This window comes from Nerophis ophidion, linkage group LG04, assembly GCF_033978795.1.
Source record: "Nerophis ophidion isolate RoL-2023_Sa linkage group LG04, RoL_Noph_v1.0, whole genome shotgun sequence".
NCBI lineage: Eukaryota > Metazoa > Chordata > Actinopteri > Syngnathiformes > Syngnathidae > Nerophis > Nerophis ophidion.
The window spans coordinates 11,371,000-11,384,121 of NC_084614.1; the positions used below are offsets into that span (position 1 = coordinate 11,371,000).

General features: G+C 42.5%; 2 protein-coding genes across 5 annotated transcripts in view; both read left to right on the forward strand.

Annotated features, from left to right (window-relative positions):
• Positions 1 to 2,863, forward strand: part of LOC133550909 (uncharacterized) — a 3,372-nt gene extending 509 nt beyond the window's left edge. Inside the window, exon 1 of the mRNA XM_061897047.1 lies at positions 1 to 2,863. This exon is cut by the window's left edge and continues 509 nt beyond it. Within this exon, the coding sequence (XP_061753031.1) occupies positions 1 to 2,616 (2,616 nt within the window). The 3' untranslated portion in view covers positions 2,617 to 2,863.
• The window catches only part of glra4b (glycine receptor, alpha 4b), a 37,247-nt gene that overhangs the window by 16,141 nt on the left and 7,984 nt on the right, over positions 1 to 13,122 (forward strand). For all 4 annotated transcript variants that reach the window (XM_061897051.1, XM_061897053.1, XM_061897052.1 and 1 more), the window contains exons 4-7: positions 4,727 to 4,950; positions 8,219 to 8,301; positions 8,372 to 8,509; positions 8,598 to 8,812. In XM_061897051.1, coding sequence (XP_061753035.1) covers positions 4,727 to 4,950; positions 8,219 to 8,301; positions 8,372 to 8,509; positions 8,598 to 8,812 — 660 coding nt within the window. The remainder of the gene's footprint in view (positions 1 to 4,726; positions 4,951 to 8,218; positions 8,302 to 8,371; positions 8,510 to 8,597; positions 8,813 to 13,122) is intronic.

Consider the following 13,122-nt stretch of genomic DNA (forward strand, 5'->3'; position numbering starts at 1 on the left):
AGAGCTGCCTTTCTGGCGAATCCCTTTGGAGTCACAAAACAGCTGCTAGGACAGAAGCGAAGCGGTAGACTGGCCTGCTCCAAAGCTGAGGTCGACCACCACCTCAAGCAAATTTACAGCGATGGATGCAGAGAACAAGACCTAGGCCCCTGCAGGTCCTTGATCAATCCACCAAGACCAACGCTTGACTTCGATGGGAAAGAGCCCGGCTGGAAGGAAATCCAGGAGGTGGTCCGCAGGGCAAGGACGAGCTCTGCTCCAGGGCCCAGTGGAGTACCTTATAAGGTCTATAAGAACTGTCCAAGACTACTCCACAGACTCTGGAGAATCTTGAAGGTGATCTGGAGGAGGGGCAAGGTAGCAGACCAGTGGAGACAGGCAGAGGGTGTGTGGATCCCAAAGGAGGAGAAGTCTAAGAACATCAATCAGTTCCGAACCATCTCGTTGCTGAGTGTTGAAGGGAAGATCTTCTTCAGCCTCATGGCCAGGCGACTGACAGACTACCTCCTGAAGAACTCCTACATTGATACATCGGTCCAGAAAGGAGGGATCCCAGAGGTATCTGGATGTCTGGAGCACACAGGCGTGGTCACTCAGCTCATCAGGGAAGCCAGGGAGAATAAGGGGGACCTGGCTGTTCTGTGGCTGGACCTCGAAAATGCCTATGGATCCATACCCCACAAGCTGGTCGAAGAGGCACTGAATCGGCATCACATTCCAAAGAAGTTCAGAGACCTCATTCTGGACTACTATGCCAACTTCCATCTAAGAGTCTCCTCCGGAAAAACAACCTCCGACTGGCACAGGCTTGAAAAGGGGATCATCACTGGCTGTACCATCTCAGTCATCCTCTTTGCGCTCGCCATGAACATGCTGGTGAAGTCTGCGGAAGTTCAGTGCAGAGGTCCCCTCTCCAGGTCTGGAGTCCGGCAGCCACCCATCCGAGCCTTCATGGACGACCTGACAGTGACCACTACATCCGTCCCAGGTTGCAGGTGGATCTTGAATGGCCTTCAGGAGGTGATTTCCTGGGCTCGCATGAACTTCAAGCCGGCCAAGTCGAGGGTCCTAGTGCTAAAGAAAGGAAAGGTTACTGGCAAGTTCTGCTTCTCACTTGGCACCACCAAAATACCATCACTCACCGAGGAACCTGTGAAGAGCTTGGGAAAGGTGTTTAATTGCAGCCTGAGAGACGCAGCCTCCACAAGATCGACCAACCAAGACCTGGAGACCTGGCTGACCGTGGTGGATAAGTCTGGCCTTCCTGGCAAGTTCAAGGCCTGGATTTACCAGCACGGGATTCTCCCTCGGATCCTCTGGCCCCTCATGGTGTACGAAGTCCCCATTTCAACGGTGGAAGGCTTTGAGATGAGGGTCAGTAGGTGCCTGCGCAGGTGGCTAGGACTGCCGCGAAGCCTGAGCAGCATTGCTCTATACGGGCATAACAACAAACTGAAGCTCCCCATCAGCAGCCTGAGCGAGGAGTTCATGGTGACACGGTCCAGGGAGCTCCTACAGTATCGGGAGTCCAGTGACCCAAAGGTTGCACAGGCTGGGATTGAAGTCAGGACGGGGCGGAAGTGGAGAGCTGTCGAGGCTGTGGATGTTGCAGAGGCAAGGCTACGGCAAAAGGTTTTGGTGGGAACAGTGGCGCAGGGGAGATCTGGCTTAGGTAGCAGAAGAACACCTCGCTATGATAAGGCGCAGGGGAAAGAGAAGAGGTCACTGATCCTCGAGGAAGTGCGAGCAGGAGTTGAGGAAAGGCGAGCCTGCCAGATGGCGGGAATGCGGCAACAGGGCGCCTGGACGAGATGGGAACAAGTATCAGAGCGTAAGGTCACATGGACCGAGCTCTGGAAAGCCGAACCCCATCGAATAAAGTTCTTGATCCAGGCGGTCTACGATGTGCTGCCAAGTCCATCCAACCTCTTCACCTGGGGAAAGGTGGAGACACCAGGGTGCCCCCTCTGCCAGAGGAGAGGAACCTTGGAGCACATCCTAAGCTGTTGTCCAAAAGCCCTGGGTGAAGGGCGGTACCGCTGGCGACATGACCAGGTCCTGAAGGCCATAGCTGATGCCATCTGCAGGGGAGTCAGTCACAGCAAGAGCCTCCGCCCAGTGAAGAGTACTGCTTTCATCAGAGCTGGCGAGAAGTCAACACCGGCTGCCCGGAACACCTCGTCTGGCCTGTTGGCAACAGCACGCGACTGGGAGCTGTCAGTTGATCTGGGAAAGCAGTTGAAGTTCCCTGACGGGGTTGCTAAAACAACACTAAGGCCAGATATTGTGCTCACCTCAGTGGCCTCCAAGCAGGTAATCCTCTTGGAGCTCACAGTGCCTTGGGAGGACCGTATGGAGGAGGCCAATGAGAGGAAGAGTGCAAAGTACTCTCAGCTTGTGGAGGAGTGTCGGAGCAATGGGTGGCGAGCGATGTGCCGGCCGGTTGAAGTGGGGTGTCGAGGGTTTGTGGGCAAATCTCTCTGCAGGGCCTACAGAATGCTTGGCATCACAGGGGCCAGCCAGCAAAGGGCCATGAAGTTAGTCACAGATGCAGCAGAAGTGGCATCAAGGTGGCTGTGGATCAGGAGGGGAGAGGCGTGGCATGTAGGGCAGTAGCGCTACCTGGACACAGGCTGGGGCCTGATCAACCCTGGCTGGGTCACCTAGGGGAGGGGGTCTGATTGTTGAAAGACCCGAAACCCCCTGTGATCCTAGGTTACATCACTGAGGATGTGTCCAGTTGCACCATTGGTGTATTTAAAAAGTTGTAAATAAACATAAATGAACTGTAATAATCTCCAGCCTCTCCTTCTCTACTTTCTCCTGCCTCTCTTCCTCTAACTTCTCTGGCCTCTCCTCCTCCATCTCCTCCAGCCTCTCTGCTGTCTGTCACCTTACAAAAAAATATGTTGATGCATAACAGATACATTAGGGACAATGGCCATAGAGCTTGATGGTACAGTTACTGCCTGAACAAAAAGGCTTTTACTAAATATGAATATTACAGCGCCCCCCGCGACCCCGAAAGGGAATAAGCGGTAGAAAATGGATGGATGGACTTAATATTAATTAATTATATTTTCTAATTGTAAAATCACATGATCATCTAGTGAGGTTTTATTGTATTTCCACCACAAAGTTTTGTTCATTGGTATTTTCAAACCGTTGCTCACTTCTACACAAATACATGAAACTAAAAAATAATTTCAAAAATAAAACGGAAAGGTGAAATCCGGCGATGTGATTGGCTGTTAACCGTGGTTTAAATATTCTAAAGCCTTATCACAGCGCAGGCTATCACTCCGCCTCAGGCACGTATGACTGATATGAATGGAAGTTGTTGTCATGTATCCATGACAACGGACTGTTGCAGTCCGTAGTAAAAGACAGCTGATGTTTTTACGATGTTAAAAAGCGGACTAAAGTAGTTGAATTCACATGTTTAAGGCTAACTATCACCTCCGGGGAGGTTTAACAATGGTAGAGGGGACTGAGCATTGACTTTCACCTGAAAAAAAGCGGAGGAAAAGACGAGATGCAGTGCTAATTTGGAGCTAACATCTGGATAGGTGGGACTATTTTTTCCACAATGAGGCTATTTTATTGGATAATATGTATTTCTGGTTGAATAAAACTACATTAAATTGATTGAGTATTCCTATTTCATATTGCCTTTATTGGTAACCGTTTTATAAAAGCAATATATCACTCCAGTCCATGGTATATGCTCATTATAGCACTCTAAGGGGCGTGACTGGAGTGATATATTGTTGAATTATTCAATATTGTTGAGGCTCTATACACCCTTGAGGTAACTTACAGTTTGACTCCTAAAGAAGTTTCTTATATCCAGTTTTCTTTTCATTGACATCCTTCAAAACCTACAGCACACACGCACGCAAACAGAAACAAACACAATGTAAGTCACACCACTGATATTAAAATCCTTCTAGCTACCGTGTGCCAGGAACAACAAATGCCAAACATGTTGACAACTTACACTGACAGTTACACTGCCTCTCGTCCGCTCGCTAGCAACTAGCATGTAGGCTAGCTTTTACAAGCAGAAGGAGGGACAGCGGGGACAGCCAATCACACGTTAGTTGGCATGAAACCGGCAACCAATCAGGGAGCGATATTTAGGTTAGAGGCGGGACTTCTAGCAGACACCGACATTTAACCCTTTCTGTGCCATAATCATTGACCAAACCTAACGGGCAGCGCTTGTATTGATAGTGACTACACAGTAGCGGCTGGATATTGGTAGGGACGTGTCCCTAGCGTCCCTACCCAATTCTAAGCCCTTGTATATATATATATATATATATATATATATATATATATATATATATATATATATATATATATGTCTTGATTGGATTATCCAGTGAATAGTGCTCGATACCGTGGTAGAGCACAATATGTAGGTGTGATTTTTCCCACACCTACATATATATATATATATATATACATATATATATATATATATATATATATATATATATATATATATATATATATATATCATTGCAGGGCCAAATGTGTGTGTGTGTGTGTATATATATATATATATACATATATATATATATATTATTTTTTTTGTTGTTGTTGTTGTTGTTGTCAATTTTTGTCAAGCTGCTGCATTTCCCCTTGAGAGACTTTCACCTCACCCTTATATTACAAAAACAATAAATTCTGTAACTCTGTCGTATGTTAATGATTGCAGGACTACCGGCTGAATGTATTTCTGCGACAGCAGTGGAACGACCCTCGACTTGCTAACAAGGAGTACCCTGACGACTCGCTAGACCTGGACCCCTCCATGTTGGACTCTATTTGGAAGCCTGACTTATTCTTTGCCAATGAAAAGGGAGCAAACTTCCACGAAGTCACCACAGACAACAAACTGCTCAGAATATTCCAAAATGGAAATGTTCTCTACAGCATCAGGTAAAACGCGTAATAATCCATATGTAAAAAAAACCAAACATTATCATACACAATAAATTTATTGGCGGGGGTTACATACCGAAACCACCTGTGAATGGCGAAAAACGTGAGTAAGACGCCTTTAGAAATGTTAATTTTTGACACACAACCGCCATCATTTCCCATCTAGCAACACTGTCACAGAAGTAACCTGTCTATCATAACATATGACATTAGGTACACGTAATTTCAGTCAATAGCTTTTGATGGACCGGGGCCAGAATATTTCATGATTTTTAAGAGCTAGAACAGTAGTACCTCCACTTATTGGTTCTGTGACGGCGCTCTCAACTCAAAACGCTTGTATATTAAATTAACGTCTTCCTTTGAAATGAACTGAAATCAATTTAATTGGTGCTATCCCCCCACATGCAACATGCCTTTTGAAAAGAAAAAGTGACTTATAGATAATAAATATTGTATCCAAACAATACAATAGGAGGTACAAGTAACAGCATTAGTTTCATGAAGTAATAATGTACAGCATTTACTTTGGAAAGTGGACATCTACAATATTTCCTTCGAGCTGCTTCTTCATCAAACACAGCATCAACAGCTACCCCAAACTTTCATGGATAAATGTCCACCGTTTATATATCATTTTGACATTTTTGGCTGGCGTTCGACTCATTCTGCTTCTGTCTGGTGCAGACTAGCAGTGACACGCTCAAACTGCTTCACCAAGTTGACTACATCCACTTTTCCTCTCAGCCCTGTCCTTCACACTCACCTTCTTCCTTTCCTGTGGTTGGAAAATAAAGTTATGAACATCTCTGGCTGTTAAGTTAATGCTAGCAAGTGAGACCAGGGCCCTCGTGTAACAAACTTGCGTATGCACAAAATAAAGTGAATGTGAAGTGAATTTATATTTATATAGCGCTTTACTCTAGTGACTCAAAGCGCTTTACATAGTGAAACCCAGTATCTAAGTTACATTTAAACCAATGTGGGTGGCACTGGGAGCAGGTGGGTAAAGCGTCTTGCCCAAGGACACAATGGCAGTGAATAGGATGGTTCAAGTTCCTGGCATGACCTTTCTTTCAACCAAGCTATGCCGCTGGCGTATGCTCTTTTTCACACTATGTTGTAGGTTACACAAATGATATCTACATTGAGCGGAATCACAGTGATCCACCTCTGCTAATGTTTTACATATCATTGCAGCGACTATATTTTCGAACGCGATGCAGCTCTACATTTCCAGTCCATTCGTCTTTTTGGCCTTATCTTCTTCCTTCCTAACCCAACCATTTCTATTTCATTTCAGTTCAGTTCTCGGAGACACAGCAATGGCGGCTGGCTTTCAATCTCACTCCTCTAAAAAAAAAACATGAGAAAGAAGCCCCTCCTACTGAGTCCTGATTGGTCAGAGCATGCAACACTCAGCCACATGGCTATTTTCAATTTGATTTGCGTATTAATAATGGGGCGCCGCCTGGGCAGGGTCCTGACGTGACAAGTCACTCACACGACTGCGGTAAATTTCAAGCTGATTGTGACGTAAAAAGAATACATCTGAATTTTTTACTTGCTTACGTAGTTTTCTGGATATGAGCGTACGTCCATTTTTAGCAGGAAATCTACGCAAATCCAGTTACATGAGCCCCAAAGTGTTTTGGTCTGATCTTATGGGATTCACTGTAACATTTGCTACGCCAACTAATGGCGGAGATGTTTATAACTCATGTTTGTCCTGTAACGTAAAGCATAACAATTAGCTGAGAGATAGCTTTTATCTCAAAACATGCTTAAATTGGGGTACCGCAGTACTATTGAACATCGACAGGGCCGTTCCTCCCTATACGAAAATCACGTGCTTTGCGGAGGATACCGCAATCAGAGTGGGCACCGTTTTGCATGAATATGCACATGCAAAATGTTTAATAAATTAATTTCAGCTTCATATGAAAATTTACCTTAGGTATAATCCTAGCCTCTTCCTGCTCTGTCACTGATAATTAGATATAGTATATGGTGGCTTTGAATATCAATAAGCTTGTGTTTCACTGTGGCACAATGTACATAATTAACTTGTGTATCCACCTGTTGCTCTTTGAACTATTTTTTTGGTGTTTTAAAATATGTTAACAATGCATTTGGAAATCATGCACATAGAAAGCAGACCCAAAATCAACATATCATTAAATGAACGTCTCTCTGAAATTGTCAATCTCAAAACTCAAAAAACCTCTTTGAAAGCTCAAATTTTGTTACAGCTTTAGCATCGAATCACATCAGATTGTTCAAGTGTACTTAATCAAGTGTCCAGAGGACGATAACATGGCACGTACATGATTATCATTCCACATTTACTAACAATTAGACAAATGTCCCGCTTGCATGTTTTTCTTTTTCACTTGAGTTCAGCTGAGCTGTAATTGGCTAAAGCTCTGAACATGTTCCTAGTAAACAATAACTGTAGGCTAAATACATTCAAGCCACTTAAGTGGCACTAAAGCAGTGTGTGTAGCGTGATAATACGGAGATACATGGATGGAGAGTCTCAGAAAAATGAGAGCATTGAAAATGGAGCAGTAAAATCCGGTGGTGTTTCATATTAAAAACAAATACAACAGTAGTGGGGTACCAGCCATTTATGCAGACTATATACTGTCCATATTTCCATTTTTACCATTAAGTTGGTAATGTTATTAAATTGGTATTTACCTTTTGTAAGGCCTTAACAAACTTATATAAACTTAAGTAATAACTTTAAAAAAATCATAATATTAAAATGATTTCATATAGTAATTTAATAAGAGTAACCTAAATAATATTTTACTAACAAACACATAAATACATTTAAAAATAACTATAAACTGATTTCCTGGGTTCATAACATCATTGGTAGATCATTAATAAACTATTTATGATGGTTTCCTCATTCCAACAAGTGATACCATGAATTTCACCATGAATTGATTTACGTGGACCCTGACTTAAACAAGTTGAAAAACTTATTTGAGTGTTACCATTTAGTGGTCAATTGTACGGAATATGTACTGTACTGTGCAATCTATTAATAAAAGTTTCAATCAATCAATCAATCAATATAAAGATTGTAAATAAAAAAATAAATTAATTAATCCAGAAACAAAATAAGATACAATTTGTAAATAAAACTACAGACGTCAGGTTTGATCAAACTGCCTTTTATAATACATTAAAAAGAATAAAATAATTTGTTTTACGCAGAGCCTGCCATGTATAATAATTATATGTCATCCAGGCTGACCTTGACCCTCTCCTGTCCCATGGATCTCAAAAACTTCCCCATGGACAGCCAGACCTGCATCATGCAGCTGGAAAGCTGTGAGCAACTCTCATTCAAAAGCAATTTGTCGCCCAGGTGTTTTAAACTAATCGTTTCCTTTGACTCCAGTTGGCTACACCATGAACGACCTCATCTTCGAATGGCTGGACGTGGGCGCCGTGCAGGTGGCTGATGACCTGGTGCTGCCTCAGTTTGTGCTGAAGGAGGAGAAAGGCCTGGGCTACTGCACCAAGCACTACAACACAGGTACACCAGCATCCAACATGCTGACGCACCTGTCAGTCTACTTCTAATGAACCTGTTAGTCGGTGCCTGTATCTCCCCCTGCGCGTAGGTAAATTCACCTGCATTGAGGTGAAATTCTACCTGGAGCGCCAGATGGGCTACTACTTAATTCAGATGTACATTCCCAGCCTGCTGACGGTCATCCTTTCCTGGGTGTCCTTCTGGATCAACATGGACGCAGCTCCAGCCCGAGTAGGGCTGGGCATCACCACAGTGCTCACCATGACGACGCAGAGCTCCGGCTCCAGGGCGTCGCTGCCAAAGGTAGGACGGTTGCAGCGTTGGGTCACGGGCGGAACCTGTAATTGGTCATTTAAGTCATTCAATCAATCAATCAATCAATCAATCAATCAATCAATCAATCAATCAATCAATCAAAGTTTATTTATGTAGCCCTATATCACAAGTGTCTCAAAGGGCTGCACAAGCCACAGCGACAACCTTGGCTCAGATCCCACATCAGGGCAATGAGAAACTCAACCCAATGGGATTACAATGAGAAACTTTGGAGGGGACCTTAGATGTGGGGCCCCCCCACCCTGGGCGACCGGTGCAATGGACGTCAAATGGATCTAACATAATAGTGTGAGAGTCCAGTCCATAGTGGGGCCAGCGGGAGATCATCTTGAGTGGAGACAGGTCAGCAGTGCAGAGACGTCCCCAACGGATGCACAGATGAGTGGTCCACCCTGTGTCGCCACTTTGGACAGCTAGCGCATCACCTGTGGTCACCGAATCTGTGCCCCCTCCTCTCTTTAGAGCAGAAAAGAGACGGCAGATCAACGGATCTAAAATGGGGGTCTATTTAAAGGCTAGAGTATACGAATGAGTTTTAAGATGGGACTTAAATGCTTCTAATTCCAAATACAGTGGGGCAAAAAAGTATCTAGTCAGCCACCGATTGTGATAGTTCTCCCACTTAAAATGATAACAGAGGTCTGTAATTTTCATCATAGGTACACTTCAACTGTGAGAGACAGAATGTAAAAAAAAAATCCAGGAATTCACATTGTAGGAATTATGAATTCATTTGTAAATTATGGTGGAAAATAGGTATTTGGTCAACCATTCAAAGCTCTCACTGATGGAAGGAGGTTTTGGCTCAAAATCTCACGATACATGGCCCCATTCATTCTTTACTTAACACGGATTAATCGTCCAGTCCCTTTGGCAGAAAAACAGCCTCAAAGCATGATGTTTCGACCCCCATGCTCCACAGTAGGTGTGGTGTTCTTGGGATGCAACTAAGTATTCTTCTTCCTCCAAACACGACGAGTTGAGTTTATACCAAAATGGATACATGGATGATACAGCAGAGGATTGGGAGAATGTCATGTTGTCAGATGAAACCAAAATAGAACTTTTTGGTATAAACTCAACTCGTCGTGTTTGGAGGAAGAAGAATACTGAGTTGCATCCCAAGAACACCATACCTACTGTGAAGCATGGGGGTGGGAACATCATGCTTTGGGGCTGTTTTTCTGCGAAGGGGACAGGACGATTGATCCGTGTTAAGGAAAGAATGAATGGGGCCATGTATGGTGAGATTTTGAGCAAAAACCTCCTTCCATCAGTGAGAGCTTTGAATGGTTGACCAAATACTTATTTTCCACCATAATTTACAAATAAATTCTTTAAAATCCGTACAATGTGAATTCCTGGATTTTTTTTCTCATTCTTTCTCTCACAGTTGAAATGTACCTATGATGAAAATTACAGACCTCTGTCATCATTTTAAGTGGGAGAACGTGCACAATCGGTGGCTGACTAAATACTTTTTTGCCCCACCGTTGATGCCTCGAGGCAGTAGCGCAAAGTCCTGAATCACACTAATCACATATATGAACTCACATTGGATTTGGTTTTTAGTGTGTTGAAAAAAATCAAAGTGGCAACTTTCAATTTTTGTGTATAAAAAACTTTTACGCCCCAAACAAAGACAAGCTCATGGCCAATCGCTGCAATACATCAACATGTCTGTTGGCCAGACGTGGGGGTTAACACGCTACATTTACTAGCCAGAGTAGTTTTAATGCAACACACATTTATTGTGTTTTAGTGAAGAATAAAGTAATAAACAGTACTTTTACTCATTCCGACCGCTACATTCAATTAAATAATTTATTTTTATTTGGTTATACTTCTACAGCGCTTTTCTACCTTCAAGGTATTCAAAGCGCTTTGAAGCTATTTCCACATTCATCCCTTCACACACCTTCACACTCTGATAGTGGGAGCTTACCATGAACCATCAGGAGCAAGGGCGAAGTGTCTTGCTCAAGGACACGAATGACATGACTAGGATGGCAGAAACTGGGGATCGAACCAGGAACCCTCATGTTGCTGGCACGGCCGATCTACCGACCGAGCCACACTTTTTTAATCTATTGATTACTGCTTGCAAAGATGTAATCTTTTGGCTTTTTAGAAAGACTTTTTCCAGCTGGCACGGTCACATGACTCCGTTACACCAATCCTATGTATCAAACGGAGCTTGGCAGTCACATGATCATGATGACCGCCCTCCTGCAACACACCGTAGAAAGTGACGTCAGCACAAAGTCAGTACAAAGTTTCAATGTTCCTCCTAGCCCGGAGAAACTCCGGAAGGTTCCTGAAGATCTAAATCTCCCTGGGTAGTCTTTGGTGGAAACACAGGGGGAACTTTTTTACCTGGGTAAGTGGGAAAGATCCTGAAAAAGTTCCGGCGGCGGAAAAGGGCCTCCTGTTGTTCTTTTCTTGTATTTTACTGAAGTGATTTACAAAAGGTACGCATGGTGGCCTATACTATAGGCCAGTGGTTCTCAAATGGGGGTATGCGTACCCCTGGGGGTACTTGAAGGTATGCCAAGGGGTACGTGAGATTTTTTTTTAAATATTCTAAAAATAGCAACAATTCAAAAATCCTTTATAAATACATTTATTGAATAATATGTCAACAAAATATGAATGTAAATTCATGAACTGTGAAAAAAAATACAACAATGCAATATTCAGTGTTGACACCTATATTTTTTGTGGACATGTTCCATAAATATTGCTGTTAAAGATTTCTTTTTTTGTGAAGAAATATTTAGAATGAAGTTCATGAATCCAGATGGATCTGTATTACAATCCCCAAAGAGGGCACTTTAAGTTGATGATTACTTCTACGTGTAGAAATCTTTATTTATAATTGAATCACTTGTTTATTTTTCAACAAGTTTTTAGTTATTTAATTTTTACATCTTTTTTTCCAAATAGTTCATGACAGACCACTACAAATGAGCAATATTTTGCACTGTTATACATTTTAATAAATCAGAAACTGATGACATAGTGCTGTATTTTACTTCTTTATCTCTTTTTTTTCAATCAAAAATGCTTTGCCTTGATTAGGGGGTACTTGAATTAAAAACATGTTCACAGGGGGTACATCACTGAAAAAAGGTTGAGAACCACTGCTGTAGGCTACTACAGTAGTAGCTGGCAGCTAATGTACCCAAAAGCTAAGCACATAATAGCATGCAAGCTGGACATACATACTTAATTCAGTGCTTCTCAATTAACTGCCGAACCCCCCAGGGAGAAGAAATATTTCATGCAATCCCCATCACTATAAAAATAATCATTTGTCTGTAAAATTGTTATAGGTACACCTCTGCATAACTTTCTGTCTTTATTAACATCAAAGAATAGAGAAAAAAAGGAACTATAGGTCAGCTTACGTCAAAGAATAATTGTATTAACATTGTTAATGTTGGGGACATCAACCTGAGGGTTCCTGGTTCGATCCCCACCTTCTACCAACCTCGTCACGTTTGTTGTTTCCTTAAACAAGACACTTCACCCTTGCTCCTGATGGGTGCTGGTTAGCGCATTGCATGGCAGCTCCCACCATCGGTGTGTGAATGTGTGTGTGTGAATGTGGAAATAGTGTCAAAGCGCTTTGAGTTCCTTAAAAAGTAGAAAAGTGCTATTCTAGTACAACCCATTTACCATTTTGTTTTTGTAATGAAAAAGATCTAAAGTGCTTCAATTTGCAAGAAATTAAACAAAATGCAACTTATTTAAACTATAAACATTTTTTGACTGACTTTAGCCATTTGATACTGAAAGTAAAAAAAATAAAAAATAAACTCAATAAATAATAATAAATTCTAATTGATCATCAACATGAAGTCAGGGGCAGAATACATGAACCACTTTTACCTAAAAAACAAAAATGAATACAACTTTTTGTGCCGATAGATTTTTTTTTTTTTTATATCAAAATGATTAAGTCAAGAGTAATTGCGACAATGAGCACGTTTGTAGTAGCCTGGTTTGGAGCATGATACTGAAAATGCTTGTTCCCCGGGGCCACGTGTGTCCTCCCAGCAGTGGCAGTCCACACTAAGAACTACCTTAATTAAACAATATTGCAATCTAAAACATGACATTTGTCCATAAAATTAGTATCAAATAGTTCTAGTTCTGCGATGAGGTGGCGACTTGTCCAGGGTGTACAACGCCTTCTGCCCGATTGTAGCTGAGATAGGGACCAGCGCCCCCCGCGACCCCAAAGGGAATAAGCGGTAGAAAATGGATGGATG